The sequence below is a fragment of the Monodelphis domestica genome, chromosome 2 (genome assembly GCF_027887165.1).
Source record: "Monodelphis domestica isolate mMonDom1 chromosome 2, mMonDom1.pri, whole genome shotgun sequence".
NCBI lineage: Eukaryota > Metazoa > Chordata > Mammalia > Didelphimorphia > Didelphidae > Monodelphis > Monodelphis domestica.
Window position 1 is genome coordinate 426,564,733 of NC_077228.1, and position 19,297 is coordinate 426,584,029.

The 19,297-nt window shown below is 32.8% G+C and overlaps 1 protein-coding gene across 4 annotated transcripts in view; it reads left to right on the forward strand.

Annotated features, from left to right (window-relative positions):
• STXBP5 (syntaxin binding protein 5) overlaps positions 1-19,297 on the forward strand; it is a 213,840-nt gene that overhangs the window by 103,942 nt on the left and 90,601 nt on the right. For all 4 annotated transcript variants that reach the window (XM_056818911.1, XM_056818912.1, XM_003340397.4 and 1 more), the window contains exon 9: positions 3,033-3,111. In XM_056818911.1, the coding sequence (XP_056674889.1) occupies positions 3,033-3,111 (79 nt within the window). The remainder of the gene's footprint in view (positions 1-3,032; positions 3,112-19,297) is intronic.

Below are 19,297 nucleotides of genomic sequence, written 5' to 3' on the forward strand. Positions count from 1 at the left end.
AAACACATCATTTACCTCTTAGCAAAAAGGCAAATGACAAAAGTTCCAAAAGGAGCCATAAATTTCAAAATACACTATGTTGGATTTTTTTTTTGCTTGATTAAACCTTTAGTAAAACAGAGAGCTTATGTTAGTGGGTAGAGAGTAAATTAATGAGTATTGACAGATTTTTTAAAGGAACATCAGTAAAATATTTAGAAAGTATGTAGAAGAAAATCAGAATTAAAGTGGAGATTCAAAATGTACAGGGAAATTTTAGCCTCACTGAGTTTAAATTTGACTTAAAAAAAAACCCCTTAACATTCCTTGTTTTGTATATAATCTTATATAATCATCATATGTAGAATTGTTCATGTTTGTTGATATTTGTTAAGTTCATCCTAAAAAAGAAAGTTTGAGTTTTAAAAAGACATCATAAAGAGGACAGCTAGGTAGATTAAGACCTAAAGGGTCCTGGGTTCAAATATGGCTTCTGAGACTTCTTAGTTTTGTGGTCCTGGGCAAGTCACATAACCCCCATTGCCTAAACCATACCACTCTTCTCTCTTAAAACCAATACGCAGTATTGGACATGCCTTTGGTATGTTGCTATGTGGCTCAATATAGGAAATTCAAATAGGAAAGGAGACCATTGATCCATTCAAATTTGCTATTTTCCAGATGTTATTCATAACAGCAATAATAATAATATTTTTTAAAATTTAAAGTTAATTTTATGATGTTTTGAAACATGAAAAACATGTTTATTGGAAAGAAAATGGACATGAAATTAGAAGATCAGAGCTATGAGTTTAATTTCTCTGAAACTAAGTTTCTTCATCTATAAAGTTAAAAAAAACTGTATAATCTATTAGATTTGTCCTTCTTATTTTGGCATTATCTAATATAGAAGTAATTGGAGTTCTCCATAGGCTACACCAGAAGCATTTAGGAATTAATCACTCAGTAAGCATTATTAAAAACTTACTATGTCTCAGGCACTATGGGATACAAGAAGAGGTAAAAGATAGGCCCTGCCCTCAATAGTTTACACTTTACTGGAGGAGATAAGAAGATAACAAGAAAACAAGTATTTACTTACATTACATTACATACATTACATTACATATAATTAGAACTATTTACAGGATAAATAGGAAGTTATTAAGAAAGCGGATGCATTAGAATTAAAGGGAATTGGGAAGGCTTTTTTTTTTTTTGAGGGTGGTATTTTAGGTTGGACCTAAAGGAAACCACAGAAGACAGTTGATGGAGATAAGGAGGGAGATTTCCAAGCAGGGAAGACATCCCCCCCCCCAAAATACCTGGAGATGACAAATGGATAGATTTGTTTATGGAATGGCAAAGAAGCCAGTGCCCATGGTTCAAAAAGTATTTGGTTGGGAGTTTGGTGTATGAAGATTGGAAAGGAAGAGGGTTAGGTTGTGAAGAACTGTGAAAAACAATCATAATTTGTATCTTTTCTTAGAGGCATTTGGGAACCTCAGGAATTTATTGAATTATGGCAATGTGGAGCTATGCTTTAGGAAAATCTCTTTGGTTACTGATTGTATGATTGGGGTAAGGGTAGACTTGAAGTGAGCAAATGTATCAACAGCCTATATTCTAGGCTCATGGTGGCGAACCCATGGCACACTTGCCATAGATTGCACACAGAGCCCTCTCTGTGGATATTCTCACTGCACCTTCCCCCCCACCAGAGTTTATTACTAGAAAGGCAGAGAAACTCAGGTGGAGCTGCACCCTTCCCCCTCTCTACTATACCTGATGGCATTTTTTCATATCACCTGACCCTCTGCCCAGCAGTTCAGTAGGAGTACTTTCTCCCTTCTCTGTGTGGGGTAAGGAAGGGGGAGCATGGCACAGCATGGCATGAGGGTTTGCTTTCACTGGTCAGAGAAGGAAGATTGAAATAGATAGCCCTTGGCAATAGATGGTATGTGGCCAGTCCTAGGTTGTGAGCCCTAGGGACTGGGAAGAGAGTAGTGCCCTCAAGTGTAATAGGGGTATTTGGGGTAGAGTTAAGGGGAATAATGAGTTCAGTTTTTTTATACAGTGAGTTTTCTACAGTTTAAGATGTCTGAAAGGCAATTGGAGATATAAGACTGATATTCAGTAGAGTGGTTATGGCAAAATTATCATGAAGTTATTCCTTTTGCTTTTCCTCTTTTTGTGGGTGTATGTAAGGATCATGTTAAAACAGAAATTATAATAATAATTGTGGTTACTTTTTTCCTTTTATTGGTCATTTAGGTTTATAGGATAGGATACATAAATATTTAGCACTATTTTAATTCCATGTTTCTGAGTTTATTTAGAAGTAGAAATGAATCTAAGATATAAGGATGAATTTTTTATCAAGCTATATATATATGTATATATATATATATATATATATAGTTCCTTTTATAACGGCTTGATACATACTTCGATTTGATGTAAGAGAAAGCTTCCTAACAATGCAAACCATCCAAAAGTTATATGAACTTCTTTAGAAAATAGCTTTCCCTCACCTAAGGCTTTAAACCAAAAGCTGAATGACACCTTTAATGGAAATGTTGCTGAAGGGCTTTTTGCTAGATATGGGATATGGTTTAGATTAGATAGTTTTTGATATCTCTTCCAATTTAGATTAATTTGTTTGATAAGCCAAGTGAAAATATTTATGCTAACAGTTTTTTGTCAAAGTCTAAATGCTCATAATTATATTGAAGCTATTTTGTCAAACTGAAAATTTGCTCTGCTCATCTATTCTACTTAAGAAATTAAGATACTTCCCCCTTCCTTCTGGAAATATGTTGATACATTACTTTTTACATGTTATATAATCAGACTTTTCAGCCTTAAATGAAAGTTGCTTATTAGATTTTTTTCACTCCTAATTTCTTAAGCACAGATTGTATATGTCTTTCTCCTTTCCCCTCCACAATAACTTTAAAATATATCCAGTTACATTTTATCACATTTCACTTTCATTTTTAAAACTACCATGTAGAATACTTTAGAATTTAATACAAGGCAATATCTTTTAGGAAAGCAATTAAAGGATGGGAAAAAACCTGAACCATGCAAACCTATCCTCAAGGTGGAATTCAAAACGACTAGATCTGGGTAAGGTTTTACTTCATTGCCAGCATTCATTGTCTATGATTATTCAACATGAATTACTTTTTATTTGTTTATTTTTAACTATTCCACATCCTCTAGTCTACTGTGTTATTTGTGTTCTTTTGGTTTAAAAAATTATGAGCATAATAGTCATCAATAACTGAAACATTAATATGCTATTTTATAATTTTATCATTGTTTTATTATATTTCTTGAAATATTTGAAAATTTTCTCTGGCTAACTGTTTATTATTATTATTATTATTATTTGTAAATCAGTTTTAAATCCCAACATCTGGTTAATTTACTAGTAAAAATTTGGAGAAAATAATATGAAAAGTTAGAAATTAAATCTCAATGGTAATCTCAATTTTATTTCATTATAAAATATGTATTTTAGTAATTTTAATTTATCTATTTTAAAACTAACAAGAAAATCTAAAAGCTTCAAAAATTGTGGTAATTTAACACCTATGTAAATAATTCTTAAAAGTGGTATTGAAAGTTATATATTCAAGTCATTAAGTATTTATTAAGCTCTTATACACTGTGCTATAAGCATTGAGGATGAAAGGAAAAGCAAAGAAAACTATCCCTGTAGTGTTGACCATTATAATAAAGGGATTACCATTTTGATTTTTATTTCATATACTTACCTGCCAAACAAAAGTCCCTGCCTTCTTCCCCCATATGCCTGCAGGTAAAGTCTCTCAATAATAGGGAAATGTGAGATTGTTTGTTTAGCATAATTGCTAATGGAGCCAACCTTTCTTTTTCAAATGTATACTTCTCCTAATTCAACCTCTTTCTCTTGTGACCCACATCAGTCAAGGAACTTGAAACAATTATTGTTCTGGGCAAACTTAGTATCTTCTACTTATCTTTGAAATATGCAAAAATAGTGGAAATGAGAGATTAAAGAAAGATTATTGAAGCAGTTGCCCTAGTCAAAATAGGGTTTTTAAGTGAATTAAATTACATTTAAAATTTCTCTGAGATCATTTTTATTTTAATTATCAATTCAATTCAGAAACAAATGTGTACCTGAAAAAGATAATTGTTTAGAAAAATGTTTCCTTCTCATACTCTGTTCTATTTCCCTTCCTAAGTAGTACTTGAATTTACCTATTGAGCTTCCTCAGAGTTGGTAATAGCAATTGTACCAGATGGCAGCAATAATTCTTTCCTACAATTACATATGTCAAATAGCTCTGCTATTTTTGACTGGCAGGGTAGTGAAATTACTGGTTAGAGTAGTAGGCTTACCTTCCTAGACAGTCTCTTCCATCTCTTAATTCTAAGATAGATATATTACTTATCTTTGGATTGTACTTTTATTCTTCATTCTAGTTCTTTTCTTATTCTTCCTGAGATAGATAGGAGCTTTGTTTCCTTTAGAGGTAAAGATTTGTTAGAACTCTTCAGTTCTTCTAAGCTTTTCTCAGCCCATAGCTTCATAGTTAAGCTATTCAGTTTTTCTTCTGAATCATAAGGCCCTCTGTAGTAGAAAAGGACCTTCAAAGGAAATCTAGTCCAAATTCCTCCCCAGCCCATGAAACCCTTCCAAAACTGTAAGCCTCTGTTTGAAAACTTCTAATGCTGAGGAATTAATCCAAGAGCTAGTTTATTCCATTTTCATAAAGCTCTAATTGATTCAGCATTATATATACTGTAGCCTATGGTAAGCCAGACAGTTCTCACTAATTTCTCTTCTTTTTTATTTAGTAATTAGTACTATCTACATTATGGATCTCCATATCCTGAATATGTTTGATTCTGGGGACTTCTGTGATAAATGTCAGAAGCTACTAATTTTCAAATATTTAGTCCCATTATGGGACTACTGAACCTTACTTACAAAGTCATTGCTGCTTAGCATACTGTTTATACATTGTGTCAAGATTTGGCTGATTCTTAACTTTGTAGGCAATAGGTTTTAGCAGCAGAGAACTGCTTGCTTGACTACCTAGAACTCATTTCCTGTTGGAGTGTTTTCCAGGTTTCTTGAAGATTCTTCATATCTGTATATTTAGGAGAATATTGTTAACTCATACAAAAGTTTGCTTTGCTCCAACATTAACTTACATTTTGTTGTAATGAGATTTCCACTCTTGGAAGCCTAAAGGCTTATTTTGTAAATGCATAATCATCTTCATTACATTTTGATGAGCATTTCTGGGAGAGAATATATTTTCACTTTAGTTGGAAAATATCAGCAACTTTCTTATTAACAAATTGCTTATATTAAAAACTGTATTTTTGAGGTAGCTTTATTTTTCCACATCATTTCTATTTGTTTTGAATGTTTTTAGATTTGGGATATTCATATTGACAGGTGAAATGACTTCCAAGAATTTAGAGAATTTGAAGAGTTATAACATTTATTACATCATCAGATGTTATAGAATATTTAACATATTCACCTATATATATTTCACAAATTCATCAATACATACATGTCAGTAAGCATGTGACTACTCATTATACTCATTGAGACCCAGGAGATATGCCAAAAAAAAAATTAATGGGGAAAATTGCTTTTTATCAGTTTGCCAGATTTTATAGAAAGTTTTATATTAAAGAGAGGAGAATGATCTCTAGTCCAAATAAATTAGAAGACAGTAAAAAAAAAATAAATCCTATATGTTATTAAAAGTCCCCTTTACCCAGAAGCTTTGAGTTAAGTTAATAAACATAAAGCGATAGTTATTTTTGTTATGTTTTCTGCTACCTTAGTTTTCAATTGTAGCCAGCTTTAAGACTTAATGTATATTCATACCTAAACTGGTATTCTCTTTCTACTTAAATTACAGCATTTTCACTTAGCCTTCCCTCCTACTACCCATACCCTCTCAGAAGCAGTCATCTTTTATATAATGAAGGCCATTTTAAAATATTTTAATTAACAGAATTATAGACATCAGCCTAAGAAAGCAGAATTTTATATTAAACCAAATATTTATTGAATGCCTACTGTGTAAAAAGAAAGGACATGATAGTTGTCTTTGACCTTATTTTGTTGGAAATTCTTTTAAAAATGATTTTCTACTTCTGTTTAACTTAGCTACAATTGCAATGGATAATGAGATATACTTTCAGTGAAATTAAAGGGCAACTGCATAGTCTAATGTTCTTTAGTTATTACAACTCTGACCTAGCCTTCCACAAAAACTAAAAATCTGGTCCAAAAATTAGTGTTTTTTCTTTGAATAACTTTATTCCAGTTTAGATTTTCAGTGACCTACCACTGCCACCTAGATTATTTTTTTAAAAAGCTAAACATAACATAGCTTAGTTATCCATAGATTATTAGGTTTATCAGATGACAACATAAACTCTTAGGTTCAGGGTAGTTTTACTTTCTCTTGATAGCTTTGCCTCTCCACTCCTACCCCCACCCCATCCCCATTTTATACTACTAAAGAAATTGGTGGACGTCTCCATTTAGATAAAAGTATCTGAAAAGTTCTTTTAACAGCCAATTTGGTCAATTCACCACTTACCTGATAGGACTTCAGAGCCTTTAATCATGTCCTTTCCTGGGGAAAGAACTACCCCTACCATATGGTATGGCTGTATGTCATTAGAAAAATCAATAATGTTATATAAATAGTCTTGGTTTATAACAACTTATGTGGCAACAAGCTATATTCCACTTACCTATCATTATTACTCATTATGGCTTCCATCAATTCAGAGGAAAAATAATAGCCAAACTTTTTTTTCATGTGTTTTTCAGATGACTTCAAGTATGTTTCTTTAATATTAAACCGAATTGTGTGCAATTTTTTCTACTAATTGAAAATCACTTTTCTTAGATTGGCAGGTTTTAGTTTTTACACTTTTTTCATTGCGAAACATGGAAAAATAGCATTCTCTGGCCATATTCTATTCATATTTTCTTTAAGAATAAAAATATCTCCATTTAAGATTTTTGGACCAGTAACTTTTTCATATTTTTTATAAAGGCTTAAAATTTTTTAGTGGTTTTAGTAAATTACAAATGCATTAGTTAAATACTACAAAATACTTAGATGAAAATCCATTAAAACCCATTATTCACAGTTACATTTAACAAGTAATATTATGTTGAGGGTAACCTATAGTCTTTAACCTCTCGGTGACTTAGAGAGTATCTACTCCAAACATGTGAAGACTTCTCTCAGTGAATTAGGGAGAAGAGCACAATTTGTTCCAATGTCCATGAAAGAAATAGAAGCAGGCACTGTGAAGTGCTGAAAGCTTAATCAGACATTAAGGATGTCAAGGTCATCCACAGCATCTATAGCCAGCACTAGTCATCCTGACTTTTGTCCTACCACTGGACTTTTGATGACTTGGGAAGAGAATAAGACTGGTGACTTTGTGCAACTCAGCTTCACTTAAATCCAGTTCAAGCACAACTCAAGACATTATCCCGATAATGTCATTGATCCTCTAAGAAAATGAAAGATGAACATGAAAAAGTAATTATTATACCATGATATTCATAGCTCCCCAGCAATTCAGGGTAATAGTTGTTTTAAAGCTTGTAAAAGTAACCCTTTTTAAATATTAGCTAATATATTTCCATATCTCTCTTAGAGTTGAAATCTTTAGTAAGCATGTATAAGTATTATTATAGATTAATAATTGTGAATTACCTTCTGCCTTTTATAATTGAATTGATATAGGCAAATTTGATTTTTAATAAAAACAAAACTTCAGATGTTCAACTGGAGCCCAGAATTTTCTCATTGTAAGAATGTTTCTCACTTTTAGGATATGTTCTTTTACTGCTATTTAGTTTCATTTTTCAAATTAGTAAGAATATTATTACTGAATTTGAAATTATATGTTAATCCCCCCCCCAAAAAAAAAACCCAGAAATTTTCATGGTATAAGACACTTTTGCTTAAAACAATACAATCATAGCTTAATAATTTACCTTAATCTTCACCAAACTGCACAATCTAATTGTTCTTAAAATAAGTATATTATTAGACAGTATCAATGTATATGTAAAGAATAACAAATAGTGAGTGGTGATATAATTTTTCAGACATAATTTTACCTGGACATCATATAAAGTATTGGAATAGAACATAATAATCTAAGATAAAAAATTCTCAATGTGATTTCTGTGTTAAAATATATTTAAATTATCTCCTAGATAAGTGGCAGAAATAAAAACTTTTCTGTCTATAATTTGTGTTGACAGCAATCTAGAAATAACACTTTTCATTTTTGTTGTTCTACCATATAAAAAGTAATTGCATATTAATTTTATCAAAAGTTATGATTGTTAAACATTTTGAATAATTTTTGCTCCTATATCTAGCAACCCAAGATAGAACTTCATTCTTATCCCCTATGATTTATGTAGTTATTAATAAAATTTAGATTTGTAAAATTCTCCCAACTTTTTCCAGGCCTTTTTCATACTGAAATGGATCTGTGACTCTATTTGAGTCTTCCAATGATGCATTGCAATGTGCAATGATGCACAATCCATGCCTGTCAATCCTTTGTGACTATTGTTCATGCAATCCAATAAATTCAACATGCAGGGCCCATGCATCATGTTAATGTTCTTCCGTGATTTATTCTTAAGATACCAGTCAGGATTTCTACCTGTAATTCCTCACCTTAATACAGGACCAGTCTATCTTCTTGTCATAAAATTTTCTAATGACATTATTTATTCCTGTATTCTTTACAAGATGTACTAACTCACAACCACCATGTTCCTTTCCATAGTTCCTTCTGTGATATTTATTATTAATTCTTTGGAGACTGTTGTGTTGTATGCTTCACTGTCCAGTGACACTATTAAAAGTTTGATATTAAAAAAGATAAGCCTTTGTTTTTATAGGAATTTTGATGGTCACTATAAGAGCTTTGCATTATCCTAAAGGCAATCCAGGCCATTTTCCTTCTCATGTTCAACTCTAGACTCTACTTGTTGTCTTCTCTACTGTGTGGATAAGACTCACATATTGATTGATAAATTCTGTAGGTTGTCCAGTCAAGTGCCTGTTAAAATCTGTGCAATAGACATTCCTCATCTAATTGGTATTTCCTTTGTGGATAGTCAGGTCAAATTCTTATGAGTGATTACTGATTTTATGTAGGGGTATCTAAAGCATTTGGCTCTTGATGCCATCAGCAAATATTATCTTTAAACAGGCCATCTGGAAAACTCAGTATGCAAAGGGGATAATTTCTATTTGGACTCTGTGAGGGATCTCCCAGCGTGGTGGATAACATTTTTAGTGAACATTAGTCCATTTTATTCTTCATTTGATTTTTGTATTCAGAGGTTTGTTGAAAAGGATTAATTCTATTATTTTTTAAAGGAATCTTGCATGATTTTACTATATGAACAGGAGACACCTTGTTGGAAAAAAACACCTATAAAACTGCATTTTGTTCTAGCAAATCAAATGCTTTTGAAAAAATACTTGACAATTAGTGGAACATTTTATTCTTTTTATCTTTCTGTCATTTGTGAAATGGCAAAGATATACTCCATTGTTGAATATCATTTGTGAAAACCTAGTTTCATACTAATATTCTCATCAAACATTCTCTTAATTAATGTACAAATGATTATTATAAAGATTTTGTATACATTGAAAGCCTAGGTTTATAGGTCAGTAGTTATTGATATACTTTTGGTCACCTTTTTTTGGCATTGATAAGTTTCATATCATTTTTGGTCTTCAGTGCCTTTTTCTCCTTTAGGTACTTTGAATATTATTTTTTCAGTTCCTTCTCAATTATTGCCTTCAGCACTAGTCTCTTTTATGAACATTTGGTCCAAGTATGTTGCTTTTCCCCTTTTGTTCTTTTTCTATCTTCCTTTTAAGTATCATTGAGTCTGTAAAGTTAGGATCTATCTTTAATGGAGAAAACATTTTTATTATATTTATATTTTCTTTCATATTTTTTTGTTTTCCTTACATTTTAATCCTCAAATTCCTATGGGATAACTTTTTTGTTGGATATTTTAACTTTCTTTCAAAAAAATCCATATAGCCTCTTATCCTTTTTAGTGACATGACAGGTGGAAGAATACCAGTAGTCAAATTAAAATTTGTTGATACTCTAAATATGACATCCTTGTCTGCGATGAATAGAAATATTTATGGAAGAACTAAATTATTTTAACCTTGATAGCCTTCCTTTAGAAAAAATTGAAGGAAAGAAGAAACTTGTAACAAAATAAGATAGCAAATAGGTACTCTTGTGAGAGACAAAAAAAAGGGGGTTGTGGAAAGGGATTATAGAATAGCTAAAATGAATAAGAAATATTATATAATGGATTATTGATTATAAGTAGCAATTTTGGTGATAAGTATTTTCAAAAAGACCACTTCAAAAATAATTGCAGCTTTTGTAGCAACATTGAAGGCTGAGGAACAAAGAAATTGAGAAATTCTATGAAGACTATTTGTTGAGACTTTACCAACTCTGATACTTGATGACTTCCCTGCAGAAAGGATTATGAGGTATTGGACAAATGTACAGGAAAATATGATTCACAAAAAAAAAAGAATGAGAGAGTTTAAAGCAGTGATGACAAACCTTTTAGAGACAGAGTGCCATGTCCCTGACCCCCCCCCCCTGAGTGCCACCCCCTGTCCTATACCTTACACAAACAGGGGAGGGAAAAATCACTCCCATGGGGCTGCTGGGCAGGGGAGGAGGTTATGAGAGGCATAAGTGGAGGGGGGAGGGGAATGGCCTGTGAGTGCTCCACTCCCCTCCAGCTATGTGCCATACTGTGAGCTATGCTCCCCTAAAACCTAGCTCTTCTCCAACCCCACCACAGACTCAACAGGCTGCTGTCTGCTCTGCACCCTCAGGTAGCATGTGAGCTGCCCCCCCCCCTTTCTCCCCTAGCACCTTACTTCAGACAAGGGAGGAAGGAAGCACTTCCATTGGGCTATTGGGCAGAAGGGTGGGTGAAATAAGGAATATCCTTAGGGGCATGGAAAGGGGGAGGGGAACAACTCTGGACTAGTTCTTCTGCCTTTTTAGTAATGGATTCTGGTGGGAGACTGCAGGTGTGCCCACAGAGAGGGCTCTTTGTACCCTTTTTTGGCACATGTGAGATAGGTTCACCATCACAGGTCTAAAGACTTATAGAGTACATATGTATTTTGACTGCTTTTTTGCTTAAATGCTTCCAGTCCTGCAACTACTCTTTGACTTGGATGACTGCATCTAGCCAGCCCTAGAAAATCAACCTTGCCACCTTGAACAAGAAAATGCTAACTAGTATTGGTAAAAGTGGTTTCCTCATATAGGAGTTGCTTCTGTCAGTGATATCACAAGTTTTGTCCCATCCCTGGTAAATTTCTAAACTCTAAATTCCTTCCTTGTTCCAATCAATATCCTCCATGTTTAATATTTCTGAAAAACATAAACCCTTTGGGGTTAATTAAAAAATTTAGGAACTGGATTGATTAGAAAAAAATTAAATGTAGAATTATCTTGCTACCTGTCCATAAAATCCTTTTTTCATGATTTATTATGTGATATAAATCCTTTATTATCCTTGGCTTATTGATTTTATTTGACTTTCCTTTTATTCGGAGATAATCTAGAGTGTCTGATAGACTGTGAAGTCTGTGTAATTCCTTTCAATGACACATTTATGCGATAAATTATTTTTTATGTAATTATAGTTGGAAACCTTAGGAAGGTTTGGGGCTTGATTATCTTACCTAGTTTAGATTTGTTGCCACTCAGCCTAAATGAAAGATGATGAAATAGTTTTTAAATATCTAAATTAAATTAATTCAACAAACATTTGTTAAAATTTTACTTAAAACAAGGCACTAATTTGAACTTGATCTTTGATATTTGAGTGACTGTAATCTAATTGATATAGTTGCATGAGTATGGGTTCATATTGCAGCTCATCTATGTCTTCTAATCCTGAATGATGTTTTTTCATGTTTAATATCTCCTATATTTTCCTTGCCTTCAATCTCTTGATATTATGTGGGTCTTCCTAAATTATAAGTTCAAGCATATCAGCTTTTTTTTTTATCATATCAGTTAATTCCAGTGATTCCCAGTTTTCTCCAGAATAAAATATAAAATTCTTATTTTTATAAAGGTCTCCATAAGATGGCCCCTTCCTACCTTTCCAGTCTTCTTGCATTTTATTTCTTCATGTATTTGGTGATCCAGATACAATGACACTGCCTCTTTGCTGTTCTTTGAACAAGCATTCTATATGGGCAATTCTAAATCTGAGTCTTTTCCCTCCTCTCCTGAAACTCCCATCCCTTCTCAGTGTCTGAGCTTTTTGGATTGTTTCAGTATGTGCTTAAGTCACACCTTCTACAAAAAAAACATTTTCCCAATCTCCCTTAATGGTAATACCTTTTCTTTGTTGATTTTCTCCAATTTATCCTGTGTATATTTTATTTGGATATAATTATTTTCATGTGGTCTTCTGCATTAAGCTGCAAGTTTTTTGAAAGCAGGGACTGTCTTACCTTTCGTTGTATCCCCAGAGCTTAATTGACTGACGAAAAGCAGAGCAATAGAATACATGGCTTGTCCATGTATTAGAGAGTATCTCTTATTTTCTGACAGTACATGTAATGATATTATTTATATTGCTTTTTCATAATTCTGTGTTACATCTGATTCACACCTTTCATGTGTCACATTTCTGACCTTTAGATGATCTGCAACTTAATGCTTTGGAGTCTTTCTTATCTAATAACCTCATTGGAAGAATATTGAAATTAGAAAGATGAGCTTTAGTTTTAAGCAAAAGCATTGAGTATTAAAAAGGACTTTGTGTTTTTTTACAGGCAATCCAACCTATGCTTCTCCTGTTCATTTCTTGGTCCAATTCATTATTCATCTGTAATATCTATCCATATGAATCAGCTCTATTGTTTATTTAGCTTTGTGAGTGTAGCTTGGATGATAGACATTCTTTGTGCATTTGGTTTTTCCTGTGTGATAGTTAGATTAAATACTGTTGAATTTTTGTAAATATTATTTAGGAGGCCCTACCAATGTAGAAGTTATTATAGTAAATAAAAGATTAACTGTAAACCTGGAACTTATTGAAAAACAAAACCAATTGTACGAAGATTTTTCAGGGAACCTCTTCAGTTTGGACTCTGCTTTGGATTTCCTCTATAGCTCCTGGTATTTTAACTAATAAATAAAATGAGGCCATTTTTTAGAGTATAACATCATTTATTAGGGCATGCAATCTATTAATAAAGGACTGCTCAATTATTCATAACTCTGATGAAAGATACCTATTGGTGTAGCTTCTTTCTGATTGGCCTGCATTTGGACCTCCCCTGACAGCCCTGATTGGTAGATATTTTCATGAAGAAGTGGATTTAGAGATTTCAACTCTTCCCCTATTCATAGTAGGTGGATGGACCCCTATAGCTTCACTAAGCAAGGGAATCCTGGCTGACTCACCCTTAGAATGTAAAGGAGTTTATGAAACCCAGCTTCCTCTCACAGTCTTGATAGCAGAACATAAATTAGCTCAATCATGTTTTTAGTTGTTCTTTCCCCAACTGTAGATGTGGTCACCATAATCTTGATGATATGTTTATTTAGCCAAGGACAAAGAGACACATGTTTTCAAATGCCTTAGGGAGGATGGGTTCTTGTTTATAGATAAAGAAAGAATAGAAGGGATAGTTGGGGGCTTAATTGATAGAGAGCCTGACAGGAGGTCTTGGGTTCAAATTTGTCCTCAAACATTTTCTAGCTATGTGATTCTAGGCAAGACACTTAACCCCAGTTACCTAGCCCTTACCACTCTTCGGCCTTAGAACCATTGCTTAGTATTAATTCAAAGATGGAAGGTAAGAAGAAAGAGTAGAGGTATGCCCCTTGCCTTAACAAAAAACAATGATCCAAGCACAGTTTGATGCCCTGCAGTCAGGGAGTGATTACATTAACTTGAAACATGAACTGTTTGACCTTTAGACAGTGGGATTTGAGAAAAATAAATTGGGTCACATAGGAATATTGCTAATAAATAATTCAATTCAACATTAAATTTCCTAGCTTTCTTGACAGTTTCAAACATATTTCATGAGTGCATGTGAGGAAAAAAAAACACATCTGACTAATGTTCAGGGTCAGATCACACCATATAGTTACAAGGAGAATAGTCTCCTAGACTACTTTAGTGGTACCTTGCAATTAGAGATTACTTAGTAATAGACATGATCTGGTAATTTTTATACATTTTCAAGTGTAACCCAAGGAGCTAATTACAAGCCAAGAAGGTCTCAACTAATATGTTGGCTGTGTCAGTGCAGTTAAGGGAAACTGTAAGAGATTTTGTGGAATTATAAATTTAAAGACAGCATATAAATAGTGGAACTTAATAGAATGTTTTTAATTTAACTTTATTTTTTCTAATTTTTATTTTTGTATCTTCTTTTCCTGTTATGTCTTACTTAATGATAATAAGAGGGCCAATTATTTTTGTTGTTTTCAAGAAATATTTCAAGAATTGATGATTTTGCCATGCATGAGAAACAACTTGTTGGAAGAGAACCTTTAAGATAATAGTAGTTGCTCTATTGAATCAAATGCTTTTTATTTTAATAGTCAACAAACAATAAACTAAGTGTGAATTTTATGTTTTCTATATGCTTTAGTCAATTACATGACTTTAAAGATGTAGTCTGCTCTGTAATATGTTATAAAAGGAGGCTTCTTGTTTCCTTTGAATACCTCCAAAAACACTCATAATGTGTGTATAGATTTTTGTCACCAACATTTTATAGAAATTGGAAAGGAAGCATTTATAGATCAGTAATTTATATTCTGAGTTGCCTCTTTTGTTACAGTGCTTTACTAATCCTTTAGTATCTTCCCCTCTTTCATATGACTTGAGAATCAATCCTATAACACCCTCATAATTTTGTCACCTCAAGCATTGAACTCTGTATGGGAACTCTAGTGTAGCTATTTTTCCTATTCTTTTTTACTTTAGTGCCAAACCGACTTTTTCATGCAACCACTTGGGAACTCTGAAGTTTAGAGCCCAAATGTGGTATCATTAATGGAAAAACAAATTTGAAGTAGAAATTTTGAGAGTACTTTTCTACCCTTCATCTCTTTGTTTTCTTGTTTCCATTTTCATTTTTCAGTATCTTCAGAATATATTTTTATTTTTTATTTGTCAATTTTGTTTTTTAATTTATTTTTATTTTTAAATATTTTTCTATGGTTACATGATTATTGTTGTCTCTTTTCCCTCTTCATTCCCCCTGTGAAAGTTAAATTTAGTCTCTACTGATAAAATGTTAATATTTTATGAGGTATATTAAGATTATTAGAAATCAGAAATTAGAAATCAGGAAAATACAAAATAAGAAAGGCACGTGCCTAGAACTGATTAGCCCATTCACAATTAACTTACATCTTGTTGCAATCTCTGAGTAGATGAAGTAGACGTTACAGCCAGTTTAAATACAAATTGTGATCTCACCCAGGTGGGGATCTCAGGTGAGATTATAGGGAATTCAGGGAAGTACTAAGGACTTCAGGGGATTGAAGTCTGGGGTTCAAATCTCCATTTTTATACCCCTCCTGGTGCTGACAAGCAATTAATTGTACTGGGTTATATATGTGTTATCACTTGATACCTATGTCCATATTATTCATTTTTATAATAGAGTAATCTTTTAAAACAAAAACCCCAAATCATATACCCATATAAATAAGTGATCAATCAAGAATATATGTTTTTTTGTTGGACCTATCACCAAGCTGTGCTCCTATGTCTCATTGCTATGTAGGGTATTATTCTTCATAATACTCCCCCATTGTTGTTTATAAAATTTGATAAATGAAATTTTATTCTAAACTGATATTGCCTTTGGTTTTTAGAATTAGATCATGTTTATTGATGGAGATCATTCTTTTAGTTTATTAACTTGTTCTCCTCAACTGATTTTAAATTAGTTCATCTCAAAAAAAGGTGATAGCTTGTGCTTATAATTTTTTTTAAAATCCCATTCCCATTTTTGGACATCTTTAGTTTTTAAAAATTAAAGTTTCCTCAAATAAGCCCTATGTCTTCTTATGTTTTATCTAATTTAGTAATGAATTTGATCATTGCTATAAATTGTTCTTCTGACTAATCAGAAAACTGATATGGAAATGATTCCCACAATACTAAAATTATTTTCTATCTTAAATATAATCAATTTCATATATCTGTATATAGAATGAAAGTTTATACTTCCATCTTTATCTTTCTATCTACTATCAGCTTGTCCAGTACCTTTCAACTCTCCTTCTAATGTAAATATTCATAACACATTGACATTCTGTTTCCCTCATGTTTACAAAGCTCACATTTATATAGCACTTACCATGTGCTGGGCACTGTGCTAAGGGCCTTACATTTATCTCATTTGATCCTTATATGATAACCCTGGAAGGTAGGTGTTATTATTATCTCCATCTTACAGATGAAAACTGAAGCAAACATGAGTTAGGTGATTCTCCTGAGGTTACACAGCTGGTAGTATCTGAAGTTGTTTGGTCTTTTTGACTCCAGGTCCTGTGCTCTGCCTACTGTGAGACTAGCTGCCCATAAAATGAGATGAATTTGGCACAACTTGTTTTTGATTAAAGCTATACTTAATATTTGGCTATTTCTTCCTTTTCAGATATTAACCAGCTATCTTTTTCATTATTCATTTCTGTAATTTTGCAAGGAATTTAAGTTATTCCCTGTCCTGTGGTTTGACTATTCCACTATTTTCCTCTCCATCCCCTTTTAGAAAAAAGAAACATTTCCTCCTTATTTTCTAAGGCACTGTCTCTCCCATTAGAAAACTGCAGATTGCTTAATTGAGGAGTCTCTCCAGTTCTTTAGTAGCTTTTTGATTTCTTGCAATAAACTTCCCTTGGTGATGGCTTCAGTTCCACTCAGAGATTGTCCAAGAAAAGCATATATAATTGGTAAAAATTGTGGTTTCCCCCCTTCAGAATGCCAAGAACTAGGCTTCCCCTTCCCAACCTTGTTACTACCTAAGAAAAAAAAGCTACTTGTCTGGGTTGAAGAAGACCTCTTATCTTCTTTCTCCCACATTATTTAAATAAATTGTAAGTATTTTCTAAAAGGACAATTATGATATTTCAGTATTCAGGTAATTAAAGACATTTTTTTAAAATTAGTATATGTCAGAAATGTAATCTGGGCCAAACTAGCAAAACCAAACATTAAAATCAATATGACTAAACATTCTAGAAAAAATTAGTTGTCATCAAGATTCCTGACACTCAAAACATGCTAATGTAATATTGCTCCTAAAAGGAAAAATTGTAATTAGGTGAGAAATTTTTAAAGATATATTTTTCAAAAATCCATTTTTAAAAATTTGGAGTTTCAAATTTTCTCCCTCCCTCCAGCCTTTCCTCCACTCTTTGAGAATGCAAGTAATATAGTATCAATTATATATGTAAAGTCTTGTAAAAATTGTTAGCCATATTGGTTTTTTTTAAGGCAAGAAAAAGTGAAAAAAGTATGCTTCAATCTACACCCAGAGTTCATCAGTTCTCTCCCTAGAGGTGGATACCATTTTTCAAATGACCCCTAAATCCTTTGGAAATGTCTCAGATCACTGTATTGATTAGAATAGCAAAGTCTATCACCATTGGTCATTATTACAGTTGTAGTTACTATATACAATGTTTACCTGTTTCTGCTCACTTTACTTTGTGTCTGTTCCTATAGACTTCCCAGATTGTTATGAAAGCATCCTGGTTGTCATTTCTTATAGTAAAGTAGTATTCTAATCACAGTCATTTACTACAGCTAGTTCAGGAATTCCCTCAGTTGATGAACATACCCTCAGTGTCCAATTCTTTGCTATCACAAAAAAGTCTATAAAATTTTTGTACATAATGGGCCTTTTCCTTTGGTCATATCACTTTGGGATAGAGACTTAGTGGCATTGATGTATCAAAGGGTATGTACAGTTTTATAGCCCTTTGGGCATGGTTGCAGATTTTTCTTCAGAATGGTTAGAGCAGTTCAAATCTGATTTTCCATATCTACTCCAGTACCTGTCATTTTCTTTCATGTTAGCCAATCTGATAGGTGTGAGGTGGTAGTACCTCAGAGTTGTAGTTATTTCAATTTGTTGGGTTTCTTTACTCAATAGAGATTTAGACCATTTCTTCATATGACTTTGATATTTTGGTCAGTAATATTTTTAAAAGAGATATGTGAGCCTTTTCTTCCTCTCCCCCTGATGAATCAGAAAATTTTTGAGTAGGTTGTGATCTCTCTGCATTGCTCTTTGGTTTTCCTCCTAATCCTGCTAGCTCAGTCATACATTTGTTGTTGTGTCATAAATATTAAACAGACAGCCTTTACATTTCATGGGATCCAAGGAGAAAAGGGAAACCTTGTCTCATAGAGTTCACATGTCAGACACTAGCCATGCTATTCATTCACCTTAGGTTAGATTTTTTGAAAGTGTAGTGAGCCTGAGTCCTTTGGAGTGCTTTAGAAGTTAGAACATGGGACCTCATATTCACTCATGTAATCAAGATAAGGTGAGGCTGAGAGCATTGAGGTGTTTCAGTAGATTGAGAGCCATGTCTGAAGATGGGAAGTCCTGGGTTCAAATGTAGCCTAAGATAGATAATTCTTAGCTATGTGACTGGGCAAGACACATAATCCCCATTGCTTAGCCCTTACCTCTCTTCTGCCTTGTCATCAATACATATTAATTCTAAGAGGGAAGGTAAGGGTTTAAAAAAATGACAAGATGAACTTTCATTTTAAAGATAATTGTGGAACTGAACACCATAGAGTCCTTATATGGAATCTTTAACTGAAGCTCAGATTAGGATTCCAAACATTTGCTCTTTCTTGTTTTGAGTCAGGGCTTGAACCCACAGTAGAAAAAAAGTTTACCTGGAAAAATGTTGTCTCAAAGCTGTTATGTGATGATAATATTAATTATTACTTTCCTGATTTCAGAGTATATCATACTTTGTTTGCTGGATTTGGTTTTTAAAATTAAAATACATTCTTATTTGTATTCATTTATGCATACAATATAAACTCCTTAAGAGTAGGGACTTGTGTTATGTACCTTTCTGATTCTATATAGCATGGTATATTAGATATATTAAATGTACACTATACATTTGATTAGTG